Raw genomic sequence first — 24,899 nt, forward strand, 5'->3', positions numbered from 1 at the left:
CCGCGCGTGTGAATTCTGAGAGAATCTCTATGAGATGTCACCTCAATCAATCAATCAATCCATCCTATCATGTCAAGTATATGTCAAGTACACCATCACCTCTCACCCTCCCCCAAGCAACCCCAAAGTCAAAAAGTTTTTACCCCACTTATGCCTTTCTTACACCAAGCTACCACAAAAGTCAAAAAAGGTCTTACACACCCATTCCTCTCTCTACCATCCATCACTCCATCACACATCACCTCTCTTTACAACACTCTTTCTCTCATTCTCAAATTTACTTTCCCAAGCAAGAAAAAAATTCACACGTCCAAGCCTCTCCAGGCCCTCCCAAGCAACAAGTGTGGCCCACCTTTCCTACCCTTTCATCTCCCATCTCAACCATCCAAACTCCATCTCCTCCATTAAGATCGAAGCTAAGGAGCAAAGGAAGCCAAGGGAGCAAGAAGATCGAACGGTAGGTGCTTCATAGGCTTAGATTTGCATGTTTTTAAGATGGGCCAAGTGAGGCCTACCGATTGATGGTATGGATCTCACCTTGGACCCTAGGTGTGGCCGATGGCCCACCTTGATCCTCATATCATTCCATGATGAGGTCATTCTCCATGGACTCCATCATGATGTTTACCTTTCTAATTTGAAAATGGGTCATCTAGACCGTCTATTTTTGTGGAGAAGGAATCTCAACCGTTGGATTTTTTTATTTAATGGGCCCACATATAATGGGACCCACTTAATGTATGATTGATTGCAATGGAGGGCCCATAGTGTCGGGGTCCCTCCATCACACACGTGTCCCACTCTCTTTCCCTCTCTCTCTCCCTTTTTTTTCTATTTTTTTATATGTGATGATGATGTGGTTGTGTGGCCCACCTAGATTGGATGGTCCCCACCACGAGGTATGTATTTTATCCAAAACATTTAGAAGTAGGGCCCACCTTATATGTGTAGTACCCATACCATCCATCATTTGGTGGCCCACCTAAGTAGAGCCCACCCCAAGGCATGTGTAATGCCAAACCGTCTAGCGTCCAAAAAGGGAAAACACAAGTATTCGCTTGTTTCCAAGCTTATGGGGTGGTCCATTCATATAAGCCCCACCTTGAGGTATGTATTCAATCCACACCGTCTATTCCTTTCCCAAGCTCATTTTAGGCATTGAGCCGAAAGATGGGGCCAATCCAACTTTCAGGCGGGCCATAGCATAGTAAACAGCGTATTTATCATTGAAACACCCTCCAATGTTTCTATACACCAAAATATGTTCAATATTGGGCTTGTTTTGCTTGTCTTGAGCCATGGGGGGCCATTGGATGTGGTGGATTCACCTAACGTGGGCCGCACATGTGAAATACCGCGGAAAAACAAAATTAAATAAATAAATAAAAGATGCAGCAGCTGCGCTGCTGCTGTCAGAAGGCACCTGCGCACTAGCGGATGGGCAGCAGCCCACGGGCCCAGCCGTAGGCCTCACCATGATGTATATCTGTCATCCAACCCATTTATTGGGTGGGCCACTCCCTGAAGTGGACCCACTCCAAAAATCAGCCTGATCTAGATCTCAGTTGGCCCACACCGTAGGAAACAGTGGGATTGAGTGGCTGCCATTGAAACCCATTTTTTTGGGTCCACAGAAGTTTTAAATCAATATGAAAATTATTTTTCCTATTCAGCCAGGTCTGTGGGACCCCATCAACGGCTTGGATGGCAGATACACGTTATGGTGGGCCACATGTGTGGACCCCACCATGAAGTAAGTGTTTTATCTACCCCGCCCGCCCCTGTACACGGCTGCGTCCGTGCAGCATGGGGGTAGCGTGGGGTGCAGCGTGATGTATGTATCCACACCGTCCACTGTTTGGACGGTGGGGCCCACCATGATGCATGTGTTACATCCCAAGCCGTCCAACCCTTTTAAAAGCCCATTTTAAGGCTTGAAACTACAAATAAGGCAGATCTATTTATCAAGTGGACCACACGACACCGTGAGCATTGAACGCCTACCATTGAAATCCCTTGGTATCATAGGAATTCTGGATCAACATGAAATTTGTTTTCCCTCTTAATTCGGGTCCGTGTGACCTTATGATCAGATTAAATGAGAAATGAATGTTATGGTGGGCCTAGGGAATTTTTTTTAATGGTGGAAATCATTGTCTCCACTCATAGTTCGGTGTGGCCCACTTGATATGCATGAGGCTGATTGGTGTGGCCCACTTGATGTACATATAGCCCATGTGATGTGGCCCACTTGCCATATGAGGGCCCACTGTAATGTATATAAGGCCCATTGGAGGAGGCCTACCTTGATGTATTGGTGGCCCGTTGTTGAGGCCCACCTTGATATTTATAAGGCCCATTTGAGGAGGCCCATCTTGATGTAAGTTATGGCCCATCCATTGAGGACCACCTTGATATATATGAGGCCCATGTTATGAGGCCCGTTTGATGTATTGGAGGCCCATGGGTCGAGGCCCAATGGGATGTACATAAGGCTCAATGCGAGGAAGGTGCACTCAATGTAATGTGCGATTTCACTATCATGCAGGTAATGATGTTTATGACGGTCGTACCTTGGGAGCAATGTTGGTTTGACGTCCACATTGTAAGAATAATGTTGGTTAAATGTCCGCATTATAATTCTCCCTAAGGCCCATTATTAGGCCCATACTTGTAGGCCGTCTAGGCTTATCTTCGTTATGAATAGCATCCATCACCATATAACATATTTAATATAGTTCATGATTCATGATCATACGCATCATATGTATGTTTGATATGAGAAGTGACTGATTATAGCATATGCCTTCAAGCAGATTGTTTAGGGGCTCCTGAATGAGCAGTGTTGCCCTACATGAGCGCACGATATGCGCAGGATTGTTACATGACCGGATAGTGTGATTCATGCATTCGCATTGTGTGATATGGTACTGTACGCCCTAGCGACATCAAAGCCGTAGCCTTCACATGTGTATCGTGGTTGGCAAGATTGGATACCGAAAATCTTATTCTACATGGGGTGCTATAGATATCCCTAGGTGAAAGTCTCTAAACCCTTATGGTAACAAGAGGTTGCTCCAATGTCTAGACCGAGTGGGTGCATGAGCGCCGAGTGCCGATTACTAGACGGTCGCACTTTCCACTGTGTCGTGGTCGGTTGAAAGGGGGTGCGGCCTTACCCACCCGAGAGGAGGGGGAAAAGCTAGGTTGAGTTTGACCAGCTCGAGGAATGGGTCCGCTATCGACGAGCCGAGCCCGATATTGGCAGGCGGATAGTGAGGTCTCTTCCACTCGCCTTATTGCGTGCGATGGGGCGGCAATCTGGTTTGGAGTGTACTAGACCCCGGTGATATTCCAGAGTTGAGCTGTATTGATATGTGGACTTAGAGGAGGATTCGCATGCTTGAGTTGCATTTCGCACCGCATGGCCTTGGTATGGCCGACATCATTCATGCCTTGCACCACATGGCCTTGGTACGGCTAATAGCATTCATGGATTCATCAACATATTCCGCATTACTCTGATACTGCATAATTGTATTACTACCTTACGCACACACTTACACCACCCTCTAAGCTTTCCATAAGCTTATGCACGACCGTTGTGTGTAGGTGGCGTTGGCTCGCAGTAGCACTAAGGCAGGAGCGCCTAGCAGATCATTTTGGAGTTTTTGTTCATCATCATTGTATTTCCCTTTATGCTCATTATACTTGTAAAGTTTTTGATCATAGTGAAAATGTGATGGAGTTTTTGGTTGTTGTTTGTGGGTTATACCTTTGGTTATGCTTATCACGAATCAAACTGATGTTGATAATCCTCCTCGTAGCATCCCAGGATCGAAACTTGGCGAATGGGCGCTGGGAGCCGAGAATGGGGTTCTATGGAGGCTGTCGGCGCCGGATTCGGCGATCAGGAATTTTGTGAGCCCAGTTTCCGAGTTTGGGGTGTGACAATTAATATCAGGTCACTTGGACATTTCAATCAATCCATCTGATCCGTCCATTAAGTCCAGGATACATATCATAGGCTATCACTCATGAGTCATATTTATCTCAAATGATCCAATTCATCTTTGATTTGGCTTTATTTCTTCAACCATCTATTTTTAAAGCCATGATGAGATGGTTATAGTTGCTAAATAAAAATATTCTTTGGAATCATGGGCAACAAACAAATGGATTAAATTATTGACTCTATCTTGTATAAGTGATCTTAATCGTTCATATTAAATACTGTTATGGGTAAAATGGATTAACCAGATGTGCAGACTCGAAAACTATGGATTGCTTGAGGGCCGAAAAATCACCCCGACCTTGTCCTCGGGTACCAACCTCGGCCTCGAAGGTCGGCCGGATTTCGACCACCATATCAGAATACAAATACACTTACAATATATTAAGATAGTATTATCCTCCAAGATATTCGTCGAGGATCTCAAGAAGTCAACGACGACATGTCCGAAAGAAGATCTCTTCCGTAATACGTGATCACCATCAAAGAGGCATTTTCATATATGCCACCGCCCCTAAAATACACCTGCTGCCATGAATAAAGACACAACAAATATCCCAATCCTTCTACATCTCTTGCGAAACTACCTGACTTAGGCATCGGAGGATTCCGGCCTTAACCGGCGCCCTCAATGTCTTCTCTTTTTTTCTAATAAATCGCAGGTACTTTGGCTAACAGGATGTGATACAGGATTGATTAGATTTCAGCATCAACAAATACCATTGATCAAATGTTTCATTTTTGTCGCATCAGTATGATGTTTGCACAGTGACCCATGAAAGGAGATGAACTGAACGAGCAGCCTCGATCAATGGATTAGATTGGACAAAGTATCCCAACACAATTAGGATAAGCTATAGTGCTCAGACAGAATGAGAGCATTTCTGTTTCCTTTTTCTTTTACCCTTCAAGGCCAAAAGAGATAGAGAGAGAGATGCACCCGTGCTCTTATTACACTTTATAATGCTACTAATTGCATTGGTTCAATTGGATATGTCTAATTGATTGAAATGAGCTATGCACTTAGTTCAAACACATTTTAGGAGCCATATATGAAAATCATGCTCATTAGATCATTTCACCTTTAATTTGGCCTTATTTTCCAAGTTCATTATTTTCCATGGATGGGATGACTATGGTATCTGATAAAGGTAGTTCTTTGGGATCATAGGCAATCAATGACGGTTCGTGGTAGTTCTTTGGGATCATAGGCAATCAATGACGGTTCGTGGTAGTTCTTTGGGATCATAGGCAATCAATGGTGAAAGTTCAATCATCTGTAATGTAGTTCACTTGATTTTTAGGTTTGTGTCATTTTTTGTTCCATGTCTTAAAATAATGAAAAATTTACCACTATACAACCCATTTACCCGCTTAAGCCCACCCCTTTTTACCTGACCAGAATAAGCCCAACTGTACGGATGACTTGCCAAAGGTCGAAAATGCCTCTGCTTTTTCCTTCAAGCAGATCAGCTAGTGCTCGAAGACGAGCACTGACGCTCCTCGAACTCCGAGTTGTATGAACGGTTCAATAGAGATCAAAGTTACATGGCCCCACAGTTATGTATTTATTATATCCACAACGTTATTTCGAGATCATTTCGGAGCATTATATAAAAAAAAACCATCATATCCAAAGATCAACTGGACCACACCACAAAGAGTAGCGAAAAATTGATTTTCACCATTGAAACTTTTGTAGGGCCCACCATAACATTTATTTTCCATCCAATCTATTCATAAGGTCACAAAGACCTGGATGAAGAGGAAAAACAAATTTCATAATGATCCAGAACTTCTGTGACCCCTAAAAGGGTTTCAACAGTAGACGTTCAAAGTAAAATGATAATGTCGTATGCTACAGTCAGACCTATGGCTACGGATTATAACCGTAGCCATAGATAACATAATCTGTAGCCTAGGAAACTATCAGGGGTGGGCTCGCCAAACTAGTGGCCCCCACGCCAGTTACTGGCTTGTCCAGCAAGGCCACGCCGATTTGGCGTGGCCACGCCCATCTGAGGGACCCTATGGCTACGGATTATAACCGTAGCCATAGACAGATTGTCATGACGCCAGTCTGTGTATTTTTTTAATTTTTAAATTTTTTTACATGGAGAACTTTATTCTACCTATAATTTTCTCTAACACACATTTATATAAATATGTATATATAAGCATATAGAATTTTTTTCTCTTTTTTTTCATTTCTTTCTTTATTCATTTAATAAGAATATCTTCTAAACCAAAATTAGTTACTTGATGTAACTTATATGATTTTGGGGTAGGGGAAGCTACTTTAGCCAACCAACCTGGTTATTTTCCAAGATTCCATCAGGTCAATGGTCGAAAATCCATTTCATTCACTTCGTGGTCAATTTTATTCATTTCATTTACTTTGTGATCAATTCCATGCATTTCACGGTCAATTCCGGCGATTCCCCTTCACTTCACAGTCAATTCCATGCATTTCACGGTCAATTCCCTTCACTTCACGGTCAATTGCTTGCATTTCACGGTCAATTCCCTTCATTTCACGGTCAATTCCATGCAATACACGGTCAATTCCGGCGATTCCCCTTCAGTTCACAGTCAATTACATACATTTCACGGTCAATTACATGCATTTAAAGGTCAATTCCCTTTACTTCACGGTCAATTCAATGCATTTCAAGGTCAATTCCCTTCATTTCATGGTCAATTACATGCATTTCACGGTCAATTTTGGCGATTCCCCTTCACTTCACGGTCAATTCCATGCATTTCACGGTCAATTCCCTTCACTTCACGGTTAATTCAATGCATTTCATGGTCAATTCCTTTCATTTCACGGTCATTTGCATGCATTTCACGGTCAATTATGGAGGTTCCCCTTCACTTCATGGTCAATTCCATGCATTTTACGGTCAATTCCCTTTACTTCACGGTCAATTCAATGCATTTTACGGTCAATTCCTTTCATTTCATGGTTAATTTCATGCATTTCATGGTCAATTTCGGCGATTCCCCTTCACTTCACGATAATTTCCATGCATTTCATGGTCAATTCCATTCACTTCACGGTCAATTCACTGCAGTTCACAGTCAATTCCCTTCACTTCACGGTCATTTCCATGCATTTCGCGGTCGATGCCAACGATTCCCCTTCACAGTCAATTCCATGCATTTCACGGTCAATTCCCTTCACTTCACGGTCAATTCAATGCATTTCACGTCAATTCCCTTCACTTCATGGTCATTTCCATGCATTTCACGGTCAATTCCGTCGATTCCCCTTCACTTCACGGTCAATTCCATGCACTTCACGGTCAATTCCCTTCACTTCACGGTCAATTCCATGCATTTCACGATCAATTCTGGTGATTCCCCTTCACTTCACGGTCAATTCAATGAAATGCATGGAAATGACCGTGAAGTGAAGGGAATTGACCGTGAAATGCATTGAATTGACTGTGAAGTGAAGCGGAATCGTCGGAATTGACGGTGAAATGCATGGAAATGACCATGAAGTGAAGCGATTTGACCGTGAAATGCATTGAATTGACCGTGAAGTGAAGGGAATTGACTGTGAAATGCATGAAATTGACCGTGAAGTGAAGGGGAATCGCCGGAATTGACCGTGAAATACATGGAATTGACCGTGAACTGAAGGGAATTGACCGTGAAATGCATCAAATTGACCGCAAAGTGAAGGGAATTGACTGTGAAATGCATGGAATTGACCGTGAAGTGAAGGGGAATCGCCGGAATTGACCGTGAAATGCATGGAAATGACCGTGAAGTGAAGCGAACTGACCGTGAAATGCATTGAATTGACCATGAAGTGAAGGGAATTGACTGTGAAATGCATGGAATTGACCGTGAAGTGAAGGGGAATCGCCGGAATTGACCATGAAATACATGGAATTGACTGTGAGCTGAAGGGAATTGACCGTGAGGTGAAGGGAATTGACCGTGAAATGCATGGAATTGATTGCGAAGTGAAGGGGAATCACCGGAATTGACCGTGAAATGCATGGAAATGACTGTGAAGTGAAGGGAATTGACCATGAAATGCACGGAACTGACTGTGAAGTGAAGGGAATTGACCATGAAATGCATGGAAATGACCATGAAGTGAAGAGAATTGGCCGTGAAATGCATTAAATTGACCCTGAAGCGAAGGGAATTGACTGTGAAATGCATGGAATTGACCGTGAAGTGAAGGGGAATCGCCGGAATTGATCGTGAAATGCATGTAATTGACCGTGAAATGAAGGGAATTGGCCGTAAAATGCATGGAAATAACCGTGAAGTGAAGGGAATTGACTATGAAATGCATGGAATTGACTGTGGAATGCATCAGAATTGCCAGAAATGACCGTGAGATGCATGGAATGATGGTGAAGTGAAGCGAATTGACCATGAAATGCATGGAAATGAGCGTGAAGTAAAGGGAATTGACCATGAAATGCATGGAAATGATTGTGAAATGAAACGGAATCGCCGGAATTGATCATGAAAAGCATGGAAATGACCGTGAAGTGAAGCGAATTGACCATGAAATGCATGGAAATGACCATGAAGTGAAGGCAATTGACCGTGAAATGCATGGAAATGACCGTGAAATGAAACGGAATTGTCGAAATTGACCGTGAAATGCATGGAAATGACCCTGTTGTGAAGAGCATTGACAGTGAATGCATGGAAATGACCGTGAAGTGAAGGGAATTGACCGTGAAGTGCATGGAAATGACCGTGAAATGAAACAAAATTGCCGAAAATGACCGTGAAATGCATGGAAATGATCGTGAAGTGAAGTAAATTGACCGTGAAATGCATGGAAATGACCGTGAAATGAAACAAAATCGCCCAAAATGATCATGAAATGCATGGAAATGACCATGAAGTGAAGCGAATTGACCGTGAAACGCATGGAAATGACTGTGAAGTGAAGGGAATTAACTGTGAAGTGCATGGAAATGACCATGAAATAAAATGGAATCGTCGAAAATGACCGTGAAATGCATGGAAATGACCGTGAAGTGAAACAAATTGATCATGAAATGCATAGAACTGACCGTGAAGTGAAACAAAATCGCCGGAAATGACTGTGAAATGCATGAAAATGACCATAAAGTGAAGCGAATTGACCGTGAAATGCATGGAAATGACCCTGAAGTGAAGGGAATGACCATGAAGTGAAGCAAATTGACCGTGAAATGCATGGAAATGACCATGAAGTGAAGTGAATTGACCGTGAAATGCATGGAAATGACCGTGAAATAAAACGGAAGCGCCGAAAATGACCATGAAATGCATGGAAATGACCGTGAAGTGAAGGGAATTGATAGTGAAATGTAGGGAAATGACCATGAAATGAAACGGAATGCAGGGAAATGATCGTGAAATGAATGAAAATGATCGTGAAGTCAAGCGAATTGACCGTGAAATGCATGAAAATGACCGTGAAGTCATGGGAATTGATTGTGAAATGCATGGAAATGGCCGTGAAATAAAACGAAATTGACAAAAATAACTGTGAAATGCATGGAAATGACCGTGAAGTGAAGCAGAATTGACCGTGAAATGCATTGAATTGACCGTGAAGTGAAGGGAATTGACCGTGAAGTACATGGAAATGACCGTGAAATGAAACGGAATCGCCGGAAATGACCGTGAAATAAAACAGAATCGCTGAAAATGATCGTGAAGGAGAATTCCCTTTCATTTCACAGTCATTTGTTGCATTTCACGGTTAATTCCCTTCACTTCACGGTCATTTCGATGCATTTCATGGTCAATTCGCTTCACTTCACAGTCATTTCCATGCATTTCATGATCATTTTCGGCGATTTCGTTTCATTTCACGGTCATTTCTATGCACTTCACGGTCAATTCCCTTCACTTCACCGTCATTTCCATGCACTTCACGGTCGATTCTGCTTCATTTCACAATCATTTCTATGCATTTTACGGTCATTTTCAGTGATTCCGTTTTATTTCACGGTCATTTCCATGCATTTCACAGTCAATTCCCTTCACTTCACGGTCATTTCCATGCATTTCACGGTCAATTCGCTTCACTTCACGGTCAACTCCTGCGATTCCGTTTCATTTCACGGTCATTTCCCTGCATTTCACGGTTAATTCCCTTCACTTCACTGTCATTTCCATGCATTTCACGGCCAATTAGCTTCACTTCACGGTCAGTTCCATGCATTTCACAGTCATTTTCGGCGATTTCGTTTCATTTCACGGTCATTTCCATGCATTTCACGGTCAATTCCCTTCACTTCACGGTCAATTCACTTCACTTCACGGTCATTTCCATGCATTTCACAGTCATTTTCGGCAATTCCGTATCATTTCACGGTCATTTCCATGCATTTCACGGTCAATTCCCTTCACTTCATGGTCATTTCCATGCATTTCGCGGTCAATTCACTTCACATCACGATCATTTCCACGCATTTCACGGTCAATTCCGTATCACATCACGGTCATTTCCATGCATTTCACGGTCAATTCGCTTCACATCAGGGTCATTTCTATGCATTTCACAGGCCAGCAATTAGCGTGGGGGCCGCTAGTTCGGTGAACCCACCCCTGACAGTCCTCTATGGCTACGGATTATGTTATCTATGGCTATGGTTATAATTCGTAGCCATAGGTCTGACCCATAGCATATGGCATTACCATTCTGCTTTGAGCCTCTACTGTTGAAACCCTTTTAGGGGTCACAGAAGTTTTGGATTATTATGAAATTTGTTTGTCCTCTTCATCCAGGTCTTTGTGACCTTATGAATAGATTGGATGGAAAATAAATGTTATGGTGAGCCCTACAAAAGTTTCAACGGTGAAAATCAATTTTCTGCTGCTCTGTGTTTGTGTTGTGGTCTAGTTGATCTTTGAATATGAATTTTTTTTTTTTTTTTTTGATAATGCTCCCAAATGATCTGGAAACATGGATGAACCTTGTGGATATAATAAATACATAAGTGTGGGGCCATGTAACTTTGATCTCTTTTGAACCGTTCGTACAACTAGGACTAGCGGATCCACTTGAAGGAAAAAGCAAGGGCATTTTTGACCTTTGGCAAGTCGTCCGTGTAGCTGGGGCTTATTCTGGTCAGATAAAAAGTAGTAGGCCTGAGTGGGTAAATGGGCCGTAAATGGGTCGTACAGTAGTAAATTTCTCTAAAATAACCTGCTCAACTAGATGAATTAGTCCTTACAAACGTAACAGTGCCTGCCACTGCGTTTCCCCGTCTTGGGAAGTTCCTGCCAAACGCTTTAGCAGGGCATTTGCGTTCCACCAGGGACTTGAATTTCCTGTGAAAAGGCTTTTGCATGAACTTCCTAACATGAGAAGCCAGGTGGGGTACAATTTGATATTTATGAAAAATCCACTCCATTCTTTTTTTTTTTTTTTTTTTTTTTTTTAACACGCGCATACACCCCACGCATGCAGGCGGTAGTGGAATTTCACCACCTATGGGTACTCGAACCCTTGACCCAGTGTTGAAACTCCCTAATCCACTCCATTCATTTATTATGCAGGATCATTTTAATAGATGGGTCAAGAAATGAAGCAAATCAAAAACTCAGGTAGGCTGCACAATGGAGGATTGAACTTCCACGGTTGAAACATTCGCGGTCTACGAAAGTTTTGAATCAGGCTTATTATTATTTTTTAAATGTTTTCAGTTCACACTAATAATAATGACCTTATGAACCGTATGAATGGCACATGAGCATCACAGTAGACTCACGGAGATTTCAACAGTAAACATTTACCTAACCATCTTTTCCCATCTGCGTTGCGTCGTTTTTTGCCATGTCCTGACTTATCCGGCAAAACGGATGGACAGGATGGATTCCTGATAAACATCGAGGCGCACCCGAATCTGCATCACCGTACCCTATTTTATATAAATGATTTTGACCATTCATATTTAGGGTCACTGATCAAATGGTTAATATCTGTTAGATTAGTTTGAGATTTTTGTAGTAGCCCATGAAACGTTCGTTAGACGTAATGAACAGACTAGATTGCTGTATTGGACTGAGTATCCCAATGCAACCAGTAGCACTATACATACTTAACAGTGCTGTCAGCATTTCTCGTTTTTCAAAGTTTTTTTTAATTTGTTCTGCCCAAACTGGCCGACTGCAGTTGCGAGAGCGGGAAGCAGCCACAAGCCTTTCCATCGATGGCGGGAGGAGATTCCCAAAAGCAACTCCTCTCTCTAATTCGGGATTTCGCCACCGAGAAGTCCCAAGGAGGTATGTATATGCTCATTTCCACTAACCTCTCTCTCTCTCTCTCTCTCTCTCACTTTCTACCTTCCAATCTCTTGCATGAGATTTCAGAACGCAGGGTTTCCGATCTCAGGAAACGCTCTGCAGAGCTTCGTACTGAGCTAGTCACCGCCAATGCGGTGTTAGAAAACGCCAAACGCTGCAAGGAAACGACCGAGCATGATCTCAGGGGCTCGGAAGTCGAATTGTCTCTCAATGAAGCTTCAATTCAAGCACAGGAGGTCTCGATCCCTTGTGGATTTTTCATTCGTCCATCTAAGCACTTCTTCGCCAGCTTCTTTTGATTTTCCTGTCTTTCTCTCTCTTCTGTTTGAAATGATCCAGGCCAGGACTTGTTTGCTGCAAGAAGAAATATCCAAGATTGGTTCTGATTTAGGACATCTTAAGGTTTGTGGCTTTTCCATGCTCAGCAGAGATTTAGGGTTTTTTTTTTCTACGCTTTATCTGATTCTCTTGTTTTCTTTCGTGGAATGTGTGGGCTTGTTTGACTGTAACATTGATCTGGCGGAATCGCTCAAAGAATGACGAGGGATTTTCACGGTACAGATTCCGACACTTCTGGGATAATTATAACTGCTGCTTCTTTTGGATATAAATGTGGTAGTAGTTATAGGCAAGTTTGTATTGTTTTAGAAATATGGTTTGTAATTCTATTTTTCTGGTTTAGAGGAAATATAAAACACTTCTTTTGGATGTGTTTGGATGCATTATCAATTTGAATTGTAAATTATTTTTCTAATACAGTGAAGTAATCTATTTATCAATCACATTTAGGGTCTGGGCTCCATATTGCAAGCATGCTACTCTCAAGTGACACTTGAATGAAACATAACGGCAATTGGGGGGCGGTCTACTCATTATTGATGATATTGCCATTTCCTCTTGATTAAACAGGAAATGAATAATTCAGTTCACTTTGTGCATCTAGACACAGCCTTGGATATTTTGTTTTCATGAGCAAATAGGGCATGTTTGCATGTGGGGCAATTCAGATTGACACTGGATAGCCCTGTCCACTTCATTTGGATTGGGAGAAGAAATGAAACAAACCTTGAGATGGTGCCTTTCTATTGTGTTTCTGCTTGCACCCAAGACATTTTTGATAAACTAGATTACTGCATTTTTGGTATAAATCCTTTCGGAGAAAGAATCTGAAAATATCGGGAGTCACCCCCATCCGGAGGAGCTCTAAAGTTGTGTTTGGACTGTGCATGTCCATCATTTGTTTTTCAATGAGTTACAAAGATAGTCTATAGGAAAAAACAAAATCCTACTTGCAAAATAATTGTGTTCCCCATGTCCATGCAGAGATGATTTTATTAAAAAAATGTTCGAGCTCAACAAGAAACTGAGGTATGATTCCTGTCTCTCTCTCCTTTCCCACTGTCATGATCTTTCTTTCTTGTTGTGGCATTTTTCAATGCCTTTTTTTTTGGTGTGTGTGTGTGTGTGCGCGCGCGCGCGCGCGCTTCAATGCGTCATCACCTCCTAAAAGCTTTCCATGGAAGTTCATGGATAGAATCCATAGGGGATGTTTGGATTGCATTGGAAATGGAAAGGGAAAAAATATCATTATTTCTGTGAGCATTATTTTCTTGGCTTCCAACATTGGAGGTCTTATTTGGGTGGCAAGTGAAAATCTCATATTTGCGAGACAATGGTCACATATTTTTCTTGTGCTACTTGGGAAAAGTACAATGATTACTGTGGAATTCTCTCTTTTTTGTTATCCAAACATCCCAAAGTGTCACATCAATGGAAAACATTCTCCATTTCCTTTCTTTTCCCTTGGATTCCATGTATCCAAACACGCCCTTAGATTGTGCTTCCATCACTATATGACATAGGCCCGCATTCCCCAAACCATGCCATCATCTATGAAGTTGAAGAAAGTCACTTTGATGCCAATTACAAACGTTCAAAGGTTACTACCAAGTAATACTAATCCTGGCTACTCTACATAAAAACACCATTTCTAGAAGGTTTTTTCATGCATCAGAGTTCTGATAAGCCATCTTTTGTGTTTCTTTTATGATTTAATGCAGACATAGGCATGGCTGTCTATAATTTCTTTCCGTTTTAGGTAGTTGTCCCTCTATTCTTTGCCTTTTTGCATGTTTGACACCCAAAAGCTTGCGATGCTGCTGGAATTCTTGACATGAATAGAACCCTTAAATTGGCTTTGATCAGTATATTGGTAAGAACTTGCGTCCTCAAGGTTCAAATTGTGTCATCCTTCAGAGAGCTATAGGATGATTTGTCACCAATAAAAGTTACTACATCACACACCCTCAAGTATAAACAGGCTAATGTTATTATTATTATTATTATTTGTATTTTATTTCTCTCTGGATTATTTCTTGCCAAGGTATTTCCTGTGGGGATTCAGATATGGGGATGAGCACTGCCTTCTGTTCACATCTATTGCTCAAGTTGTATGGTATGCTAACATTTTAGTGGACCATCATCACGCTCTCCTCATTGGACCATTGTCACATTCTCCTTGGTAGGTTGTGACTATATGATTGAAATGCTATGCATCATGTTGTGAATAATACCTATTCCTTCAAGAAAGATGGAAAAAATCTCGTCAAGAAATATGGAAAGAATCTACTGTCCAAGAAGATAACAAATCTAATAAGCATTCTTGCACAGTTGTTAAAAGTACCTGCTGGAGCCCAGTGTTAAAAGTTCCCAAGGAATGATTTCTGTTAGCTTGACCTTCAATTGTGGGTGAAGAGAACTTGCATAACAAAAGATTTCACCCTGGATTTTCTAAATGGTTTATATGGGATCATGACATAAACTTTTAATCAATTAAAGACACACATCCTCTTTGGATTTGATCTTGTTTGCTATAGTTGTTAAGAGAGGAATCTTGATGTCAGTCTGTGGAAACTACCCTCATGGTCTCCCTAGGCTTACACATCCCACCCTCTAGACATTTTTGTATCCTTTTCTCTTTGTTTGTCCGAAAAGAAAAGAGGGTTATCTTTTTCTCAAAAGCTTAGGAGGCATACACACTTAAGGGACAATGTGGGATCCTTGGGGAATATATAAGATTCGGCCAATCTTTACAAGATGCAATCTTCACATTAATAAACCCTCGCAAGAGTGACATGTCCAACTTGGTCCATCATGATGTGGTCCAAAGGCCCTCTAGGGAATCCAAACCATGCATCGATCAATCAAGATCCCTCCACAAGTTTGTACCGCACATTTCTTGGTCATGTCATCGTCCACCAAGGGAACCTGCCACATGCAATCCATACTGTTGAATCATCATGAGATGGTATGATAATCGATAAAACATTGATTGCTAACTAAGCACATATTAATATAGATATATGCGTGCGTGCGTCTATGTGTGGATGGGTGGGTGTGCACGCGTGTATTTGTTGGTAATTTTAGTCCATTGTCAATTGTTGCCAATATGTTTTCAGGATAAAAAGTACTAGGCTGCCATATTTCTCGAAATCATTTTGATATAATTAGGGTTTGTGTAACTGGAACCACCACTTAGTTTGACTTGAATGAACTGCCACTTCCTATTTTCTTCATATATGGAATAACTCTATTGGCGAGCCTCCACCATGGCAAGTTCCAAAGCCCCCGTTAAAATGGTAAGTCTGACTTCTTTTCTTCTTTTGGTCTATCTGATTGTAAAACTTATTCTAGTCTACCATTTAAATGTTTAGCCAAAATTGTTGGTGGAGGCTATGCATGATATGCTGAAAACATATTGATCTAAAGCAACCATTAGTCACGACTCAATGGTTTAGCTAGGACATGACCTATCAAATTGATCTAAAATCCAAAATCACAATTGTGCAACAACTCCCCCACCCCAATTTCAATAATCCAAGTGGCTCCCATGGTGGTATCCTTTGGGCTCTGTTGTATAGGCCTTGGTTAATGCCACCTAAAGCACTGGGGTATGTGGCCTATGTTGGCCTACTCGTTGGTAAATCAAAGTGTATTAAATTTGGCCCTATGTATTGCTTTAATCCTCTGGTTAGGGTATTGATATAATCAAGTATGAACATTTAATGATCCAATATATGATAATGACTTCTATGGAGCATAAAGGTTTTGTCCAACATGTACTTCATGCATATGCACTTGTCATCATCATCGTAGACTCAACAATTTGGAGTTAGCTGTCTTCTCTGTGCCATGACGATGCATATCATCATCTTTCAAAACATCAAATTCAAGAGTGTCACTCAATACTCATGCTTTGGGTTGAGATTCATGTTCCCTTCATCATAAACTTGGTCTACATTTAAAAGGTTTTGGGCATTTCCTGACATTCTTCATAATTTTCTTTACATACATCATCCAAGGCATCTTAAGAAAAGCCCTCCCTCTTGTCTTCTTGTAGGGCACAGGTGGAAAATGTGGCACATTATATTTAGATTATTATTACGGATTAAGTGAAGTAATTATACTACCAAATCGGGGAGCCGAAACATAGAAATCGACTGCCCGCTCAAATCAACCAAACAAGGGGAAGGCGAGCCAATTCACTTGCCTAATTCGGTGGTGACGATGGTATATGTCAATATACGTGTGACCCCGAGCAAGTACGGGAGTGGGCCCTCATTTCTCTCATTCTCTTCACTGCTGCGCACACACTATTTTCTCACTCCTCTCTCCTCTCTCTGCTCTTTCTATTGCTCCTCTCTCTCTCTTCACTCCCTCTTCCCTCTCTTTCTTTCACTATCATCTCTGAAAGTGCCCTAGTTTGTTAATTCGCGTGAATTAAGAGTCTTAGAGTCACGTGAGCCCTAAAAAGAACAAAGATTGAAGACTCGAAGGTTTAAAGACAACTGAATCAATACAAGGTAAGAAAGATACAAGACCTCATCAAACCTTATACCAAAACCCTCTAAACATAGCCCTATACCCAGCCAAAACCATCTATGAAAACCTATATTTAAAAATGCTAAAAAGTTTCAAGGGTCGATGTCTGTGTAAATGAACTATCTTTAAAACCAGACATTTTCGATGGCATCAAAGTTCCATCTCGATGGGATCGAGCTTAGAGGTCCAATTGTCTAGTAAGAAATCAAGTATAGACTGGATTTTTATGATGTCATCGAAGCCAGTTGGATGGCATCGAAGACCTCTTCGATGACATCAAACATAACTTAGATGACATTGAAAAAGAGTACCATTTGCCTAGCAAGTAACTGAGGAAAATTTGGATTTTTACAATGGCATCGAAGTCAAATCGATGGCATCGAACTTAAACTTCGATGACATTGAACTTAACTTCGATGACATTGAAGATGTGCTCAAACTGTCTAGCAAGAAATCATATAAATTCTGAATTTTTGCAATGACATCAAACCAACCTTCGATGACATTGAAGGTTAGTTCGATGGCATCAAAATTGGACCCCAAATTGTCCAGTAACCTCAGGTTAGAAAATCAGATTTTTACGATGGCATCAAGCCAACCTTCGATGGCATCGACTGAAACTGGCAACAACAATTTGAATATTATGTTGATTTTAGCGATGACATTGAAGGTGGTTCGATGACATCGAAGACCTTTCGATTATATCGAACTTGACAGTTTTCTGTCCGTTTTTTGACCGTTGGAAATCTTTTCTATATATTTATGTGAGGTATTTCTTAGCAATTTGGTGAGTTATTGAGAGAGTTTTGTGACAGTTAATACCCATCTTCTCAAGTTCTCTTTCCTCATGGAGTTCATTATTCAGTTCTTGTCTTAAAGGCAATCATTGGAATATTCAAAACTTAGATTGAACAATGAACTCCAGCATTCATTGATGCTCTAGCAACCACTTTAATTGGCAAATCTGTATGCTATCAAGCATTGAATGCTTAGGCATTGAATGCTTAGCCATGATGATCCTTAACTAGTTCTTAAAGACCCATCAATACCTAGTTAGGATTTCACCAAACCCTTGACCCAATAATCTCGGCATCTTCAACGAATCATCATCATCCAGTTGCGGTACAAGGGAGCTGAAGATTCTTCATCATCCAAGAAGATCTTCATCAAAGTGCTTAATTGGGCTCACTCACTTTTACGTAAGTACCAAGAGTCCATTGTGTCTGAAAACCATTCCTTCTGTAGGATTGGGTTTAAGAGTTTGAATTTTCAAACTTGACAAGTCCTTGTGTAACCTTCGACAGGAGAGTACATTTTGTTGTCCTTGTGTAGGACTTCTCAAGTTCTTGTGCAACACTTGATAAGACCTTGTGTAGGCCATTGATGGATGAAAAATGTTGACTTTGTATAGGTTGTGAAGGTTTATGGTGAATCTCATTTAAAACCATCTGAATAGTGAAATCCGGCACACTATAAGAGAGAGTGGGTCAACCGGCAGTGGAGTAGGCACATAGTTGAACCACTATACATCGTGTGCATTGTGGTGAATGATTTAATTCCTTATTTGTGATGTTTGGCTGAACACTATACTCTGTTTAATTTCTGCAGCAAACATGTTTGTCAAAATGCATGAATGATGTGTTTAACAGATTAGACTATGTTTATGCACTTCTTATCACTTAGAATTCTTTACTTGTGTATTTAGAAATAAGTGCATTTTATTAGTTTAAATAAAATTTGAAAAGTCTCATTTACCCCTCTTAAGGACATTAGACATATCTTCAAGCTTTGCTTGTAGTGGTAAAGTCACAATTTCACTCTCTGTTGCTGTACGCACACTGTACCCCTCCCTCTCCCTATATTTAAATAGTAGAAGGGAGAGGTGGTGGATAGAGGGTTGATGTGTTGTTGCCACATGTGGGGTCGGCCCACTTAAGGATTGCCTGTCCTAGACATGTGCATCATACTTGTCTCATATGTATCCTTTTAACATCTCCCATGGAATCCTGTAGTGGGGAACATACTACTATAGGCAAGGTATTCCGTATCGGTATCGGTGACCTCCAAAACCGATACGAATACAGGGGCATAACAGCGATACTGGGGTGTAACAGCCCGTAACGGCGCAATTTTTTTTTTTGCAAAAAAATATGAAAAAATATGGATTAAATCCGGAATATTCTAAGCATTCCAAATATGCATTCATTTATAAATTGGAACATGTTTATGGTAGTGTAACGGTCCACTCTTTGGTGAGAAGTTGTATCAGACTGTCTGATGAATTTATGAACCAGATAACCTGAATTTGACTACAAAATTCATATATTTAATTTTCTAACTATTTACTATCAATGATAGATATATTAGAATGAATGTAATATGAAAATATCTTACATTAGGTGTTTGCAATTATTTTTGAGGAATTTCTCGAACATACCTGTGGACGTGACTGTAATTCCTGTCTATGACCTGTCAACCACAAGTTAAGAATAAAAAAAAAAAAATTAATAGCGTCTGATATACTCCCCTATAACTTGATTAAGGATTACTTGATTAGTTGTCAGGGGAGCTATTTTAAATACAAGTTCGGCAGTTTCAAGTGTGTGCTTGGCTTTTTGCAATAATACTGTTGTGAGCTGTTTGCTGCAAATGCTTACCTTAATACAAATATATACTCACAATCACAAGTCACCACCAAAATGAAAATCTGCTTTTTTGTGGTTGCTCGACCTCCATATTATCGTCATCGTCAGGCTGAGGCTGTCCAATAGGTGTAGGTGCTGCATCTGCATATCCATAATATCCAGTGCCAGAAGGAAATATTATATCAAGGAAACCAGAGGATGACTGATCCTACCTGGGCAACGACTCTGACCCCGAGTAAGGATATCCACCAGTGCTCGTCGAATAGCCATACTGATACTGGTGCCCATACTCAGGCTACTGAGAATCTTGAGATCGAGAGTGCGTCTGCTGTGATGAGTAACTTGGATTTGGATCTGGATATCATAATCATATGGATATTGATCAGGACTACTCCAACATGAATGTGATGGAACAGGCTCAGTATAAATAGCATAATCATAATCCAATTGACCATAAGAATATCCATCATAATAACCGGGACCATGAGCCTGCTGATATTCCGGACCTCCCGGACCGGTGCACCACTAGATGTACCCTCCTCCAGCTGGCTATATCGTGACTCAGTACACTCGTAACTTCGACCTTGTGTACTACCTCGTCGATGTTCATCAGCATCGCGATCTGTAGACAGCTGTATAGGGCGCTGAGCAACACTAGAAGTGCCAGCACCAGGGACAGGGGGGTCATCGTCACATCATCTGACATGGTCACGCTACCACTGCTCGTACTCTTTTGTTGATCTTGACCCGTACTTGGCATAAACGCTGCCCCTCTTACTGGGTCCAACACATCTGCACGACTTTCTTGTTGCGCTCTGCGTATTTCTGGATCATCAATTTCCAATTCTTCACTATCCTCTTCAATTTGCTTTTCCCTTATTTCCAACCAAGGTAGAAGTGGGTCATCCTCATCATAAATATTGTCCAAGTTTATTGGATAGTAGTCTCCGTCATCGGCAGCTGTAATGCTCCTATGATGTCGTCATATTCTTAGTTTTATATTGTAGTGCATGAAGACAAGTTTATCTAATGTTCTAGTTTGTAATCTATTCCTATTCTTTGAATGAATAAGCGCAAAACAACTCTAATTCCTTTCGCAGCTAGAGGAAGATGTTGTCTGGCTCAAAACTTTTACTGCAATTTTTTGGAGAGCCTTCGTACTCTCCCTGAAATTAATACACCATTCGGCCGGTTGCAACCTAGATACTGCATGCTGTGCAAGAGCATCTCCTAAGCTACCAAGGCGATTTTCAAATGTATATAATTCATTCAACGCCTTTATTTGCAGATCTAAGTCATGCTCTAATCTCTTTATCACATTTTTTATCCCGACACGAACTTCATCATCTGCAACAAATGATTGGGCATATCTATACCTAGGATTTAGGTAGTTACCTACTGCATGAAGATCGTGATGGAGTTGTCTTGTCTATCTCTTGTCCGATCATCCTCCAATAAGACTCCCAACTTCTACAATCACGTTGAATTGCCAACTTTGCCTTATTCATGACATCGTATAGGAAGCCCATGGTAGGTGCTTCGTCGGTTTCAACAAGACGGAGTACCCTCATTAGTGGCTCTATCACCTTTAGGATCGACTTGACCCTCTTCCAATATTTGTTGTCCCGTATGGTATTCACAACTTCAACCAGTGTCTCTGATGTCTTCTTCCCATGTTTTGTGTTGAGCCATTCTCGGGAAGCGAACATCTCACTCAACTCTCCCCTATGTTGGAATAAACTCTCTAATGCTATAAAGTTTGTTGCGAATATAGTCGCCGCAGGCCTCAACAATTCTCGTCCTTTCATGAACTTTCTCATTATTGCGACTACTTGATTATGGTTGTAAATAAATGTCATCACTTCTCTTGTCCTTTCGACCATTTTCTTAACATTCTTCTTCTTCCCAATATCTTCCAATATAAGATTAATACAATAGGCCGCAAATGGTGACCAAAAAAGATGTTTTCTCTTATCTATCAACATGTCCTGCAAGCTTATATGATGCTTCATTATCTGTCACAATCTGCACTACATTCTCCTCTCCAATCTCTTCCACAACTTTATCCATTAGTCCAGTAATATAATTAGAATCTTTTGTTACTTCTGAGGCATCAATTGACTTGTGGTATATAGTTCCTAAGTGGTAGTACACTATGAAGTTGATCATGCTGCGTCTGGTTGGGCCAGTCCAACCATCACACATGATCGTGCATCCTCTGGCTTGCTATATAAGTTTAAAGGTAGCCACGTAGGCTTTCACATCCACATACTCTGCGTCTGTCCATTTCCCCCTAATCTCCTTAGCCGTGGGATTTTATTCTTTCACCTGTTTCTGTTGCTTCATCAATTACCACCTGCTAATATGGAGAATTGGCCGCGTTAGGAGGTATGTTGGCATGTATAAATAACTTTGCTGCTGCCCTACCTAATTTCTCAACGGAAGTTCTACTCCACATTTGTTTTATCTTCTTTTGTTGAGTTAATTCTTTCCTAAACAGGATTGGATCAATAGAGGGTCTCATAGGCTCATTTACTTCTTCATCCAAACGTATAGGGGCATTACGTGAAGATGCCTGTCGTCGGCTCCCAAACACACGTCGTAACCTACCAAACCTACCCCCTCATATCACGCACTGACTCATGCGTGCCAAACATGCGGCGATGTTCTTCCTCTTCACAAGCTAGACGCAAGCTCTCTCTCCTAACTATAGTTATTTCCCGATCTGAATCTTCGTCAGAATCAGTAATATCTTCATCACGAACGCCCATATATTCAGGACCAAACACCTCCTGTCGATCTGCGTACAAAACATCATCTTTCTTCTTTTGTATAGCATCACGTTTACCCTTTGACTCATCCAGACTAGCCTGTATTAAAAACATTATCTCTTAGTACTCTAGTACATGTCGCAACTTGACCCTTTCGATGTGCCAAATGTTGTTTGAGACGGGTAATTCCATCAGTCATTATTCTATCACAATACTTGCACCTCATTTGGTGCCTAGTACCACCAACCCTCTCACAATGTTGCCATCCAATATCCTCACTCGTTGTTGGCCAGACCCAGACATTTCTTTAGGTTTAGGTAGATACTAGATGATTAGATATAGATTAGATATGAGTATGACTATGAGTGTATGACCTATATCAATAAAGATGACTTTATGTTCTAACTAAACCCTAAGAAGCTCCAAAATCTGCCCAATATAAGCAAATAAAAACATAAAGGCTAATTCGAAAATAGAAAAAAATATAAAATGACACCACAAATTTGTAAAATGCATATTAACATGTTCTACTATGATTAACACATCATATTGTATGATTAAAATAACAAAACATACATTAAAAAATGATTTTTCGAATTTTTTTAAAAAAGGGCCATAATTATTGCGTAAATAGAAAAAAAATATAAAATGACACCACAAATCTGTAAAATGCATATTAACATGTTCTACTATGATTAACACATCATATTGTATGATTAAAACAGGAAAACATACATTAAAAAATGATTTTTTGAATTTTTTAAAAAAGGACCATAATTATTGCGTAAATAGAAAAAATAGAAAAAAATATAAAATGACACCACAAATCTGTAAAATGCACATTAACATGTTCTACTATTATTAATACATCATATTGTATGATTAAAACAACAAAACATACATTAAAAAATGATTTTTCGAATTTTTAAAAAAAGGGCCATAATTATTGCGTAAATACAAAAAAATAAAAATGACACCACAAATCTGTAAAATGCACATTAACATGTTCTACTATGATTAACACATCATATTGTATGATTAAAACAACAAAACATACATTAAAAAATGATTTTTTGAATTTTTTTAAAAAGGGCCATAATTATTGCGTAAATAGAAAAAAATAGAAATAAATATAAAATGACACAACAAATCTGTAAAATGCACATTAACATGTTCTACTATGATTAACAAATCATATTGTATGATTAAAACAGTAAAACTTACATTAAAAAATGATTTTTTGAATTTTTTAAAAAAAGGGCCATAATTATTGCGTAAATAGAAAAAAAATATAAAATGACACCACAAATCTGTAAAATGCACATTAACATATTCTACTATGATTAACACATCATATTGTATGATTAAAACAGCAAAACATACATTAAAAAATGATTTTTCGAATTTTAAAAAAAAGGGCATAATTATTGCGTAAATAGAAAAAAATATAGAATGACACCACAAATCTATAAAATGCACATTAACATGTTCTACTATGATTAACACATCATATTGTATGATTAAAACAACAAAACATACATTAAAAAATGATTTTTTGAATTTTTTAAAAAAGGGCCATAATTGTTGCGTAAATAGAAAAAATAGAAAAAAAATATAAAATGACACCACAAATTTGTAAAATGCACATTAACATGTTCTACTATGATTAACACATCATATTGTATGATTAAAACAACAAAACATACAATAAAAAGTATAAATACCTATTTTTGATGAATTTCTGAAATGGCCCACCAAGCTTTGATTCAAGAAAATCCGTAATATAATGTGTTTTCATCTCAAATACCAAGCCAAGGTTGGTCCAAAATAGTAGTAGAAGGATTGAGTGAGAGTTTGGAAGCAAATGGTTTCAAAAAAAATGAAAAAACGGAGCTTAAAAAGGCAAAAAAAATATGACTGTTACCCGACTGTTACGGGCTAGCCGTTACGGGTCAGTAACGGCCGTTACGGTAGCAAAATCAGGGCATCGCCCGTTACGCCCCCGTGTCGCGTAATGGACCCCACCGTTACCGTTACGTATCGGCCGTTAGGCTAATACATAACCGATATAGGACACCTTGACTATAGGGCCCTCTCTGACAAGATTGATCAAGATCTCATATTAGAAGCAATAATTAGGGAAGTGGGACCGGTCGGGATTATAGTGTCTCTATACACTGTTGTCGTACACTAAATGACTACCACACTAGCATATAGCTTCCCAAGCTCTCTAAGGCCTACCCTAGATTTGCATGAACATACCGGATGGAGCCAATCCTTCATCTAGGGTCGCTTTGCTAG

General features: G+C 40.2%; 1 protein-coding gene across 3 annotated transcripts in view; it reads left to right on the top strand.

Moving 5' to 3' along the window:
- The first annotated feature begins 12,097 nt into the window (after positions 1 to 12,097).
- LOC131258304 (uncharacterized) overlaps positions 12,098 to 24,899 on the top strand; it is a 59,950-nt gene continuing 47,148 nt past the window's right edge. The window contains exons 1-5 of one of the 3 annotated variants that reach the window (XM_058259534.1): positions 12,098 to 12,280; positions 12,368 to 12,537; positions 12,641 to 12,703; positions 12,837 to 12,856; positions 13,625 to 13,669. In XM_058259534.1, the coding sequence (XP_058115517.1) occupies positions 12,208 to 12,280; positions 12,368 to 12,537; positions 12,641 to 12,703; positions 12,837 to 12,856; positions 13,625 to 13,669 (371 nt within the window). In that variant the 5' untranslated portion in view covers positions 12,098 to 12,207. The remainder of the gene's footprint in view (positions 12,281 to 12,367; positions 12,538 to 12,640; positions 12,704 to 12,836; positions 12,857 to 13,624; positions 13,670 to 24,899) is intronic. The other 2 variants (XM_058259535.1, XM_058259533.1) reach the window with 2 other exon arrangements.

This window comes from Magnolia sinica, chromosome 10, assembly GCF_029962835.1.
Source record: "Magnolia sinica isolate HGM2019 chromosome 10, MsV1, whole genome shotgun sequence".
Lineage (NCBI taxonomy): Eukaryota > Viridiplantae > Streptophyta > Magnoliopsida > Magnoliales > Magnoliaceae > Magnolia > Magnolia sinica.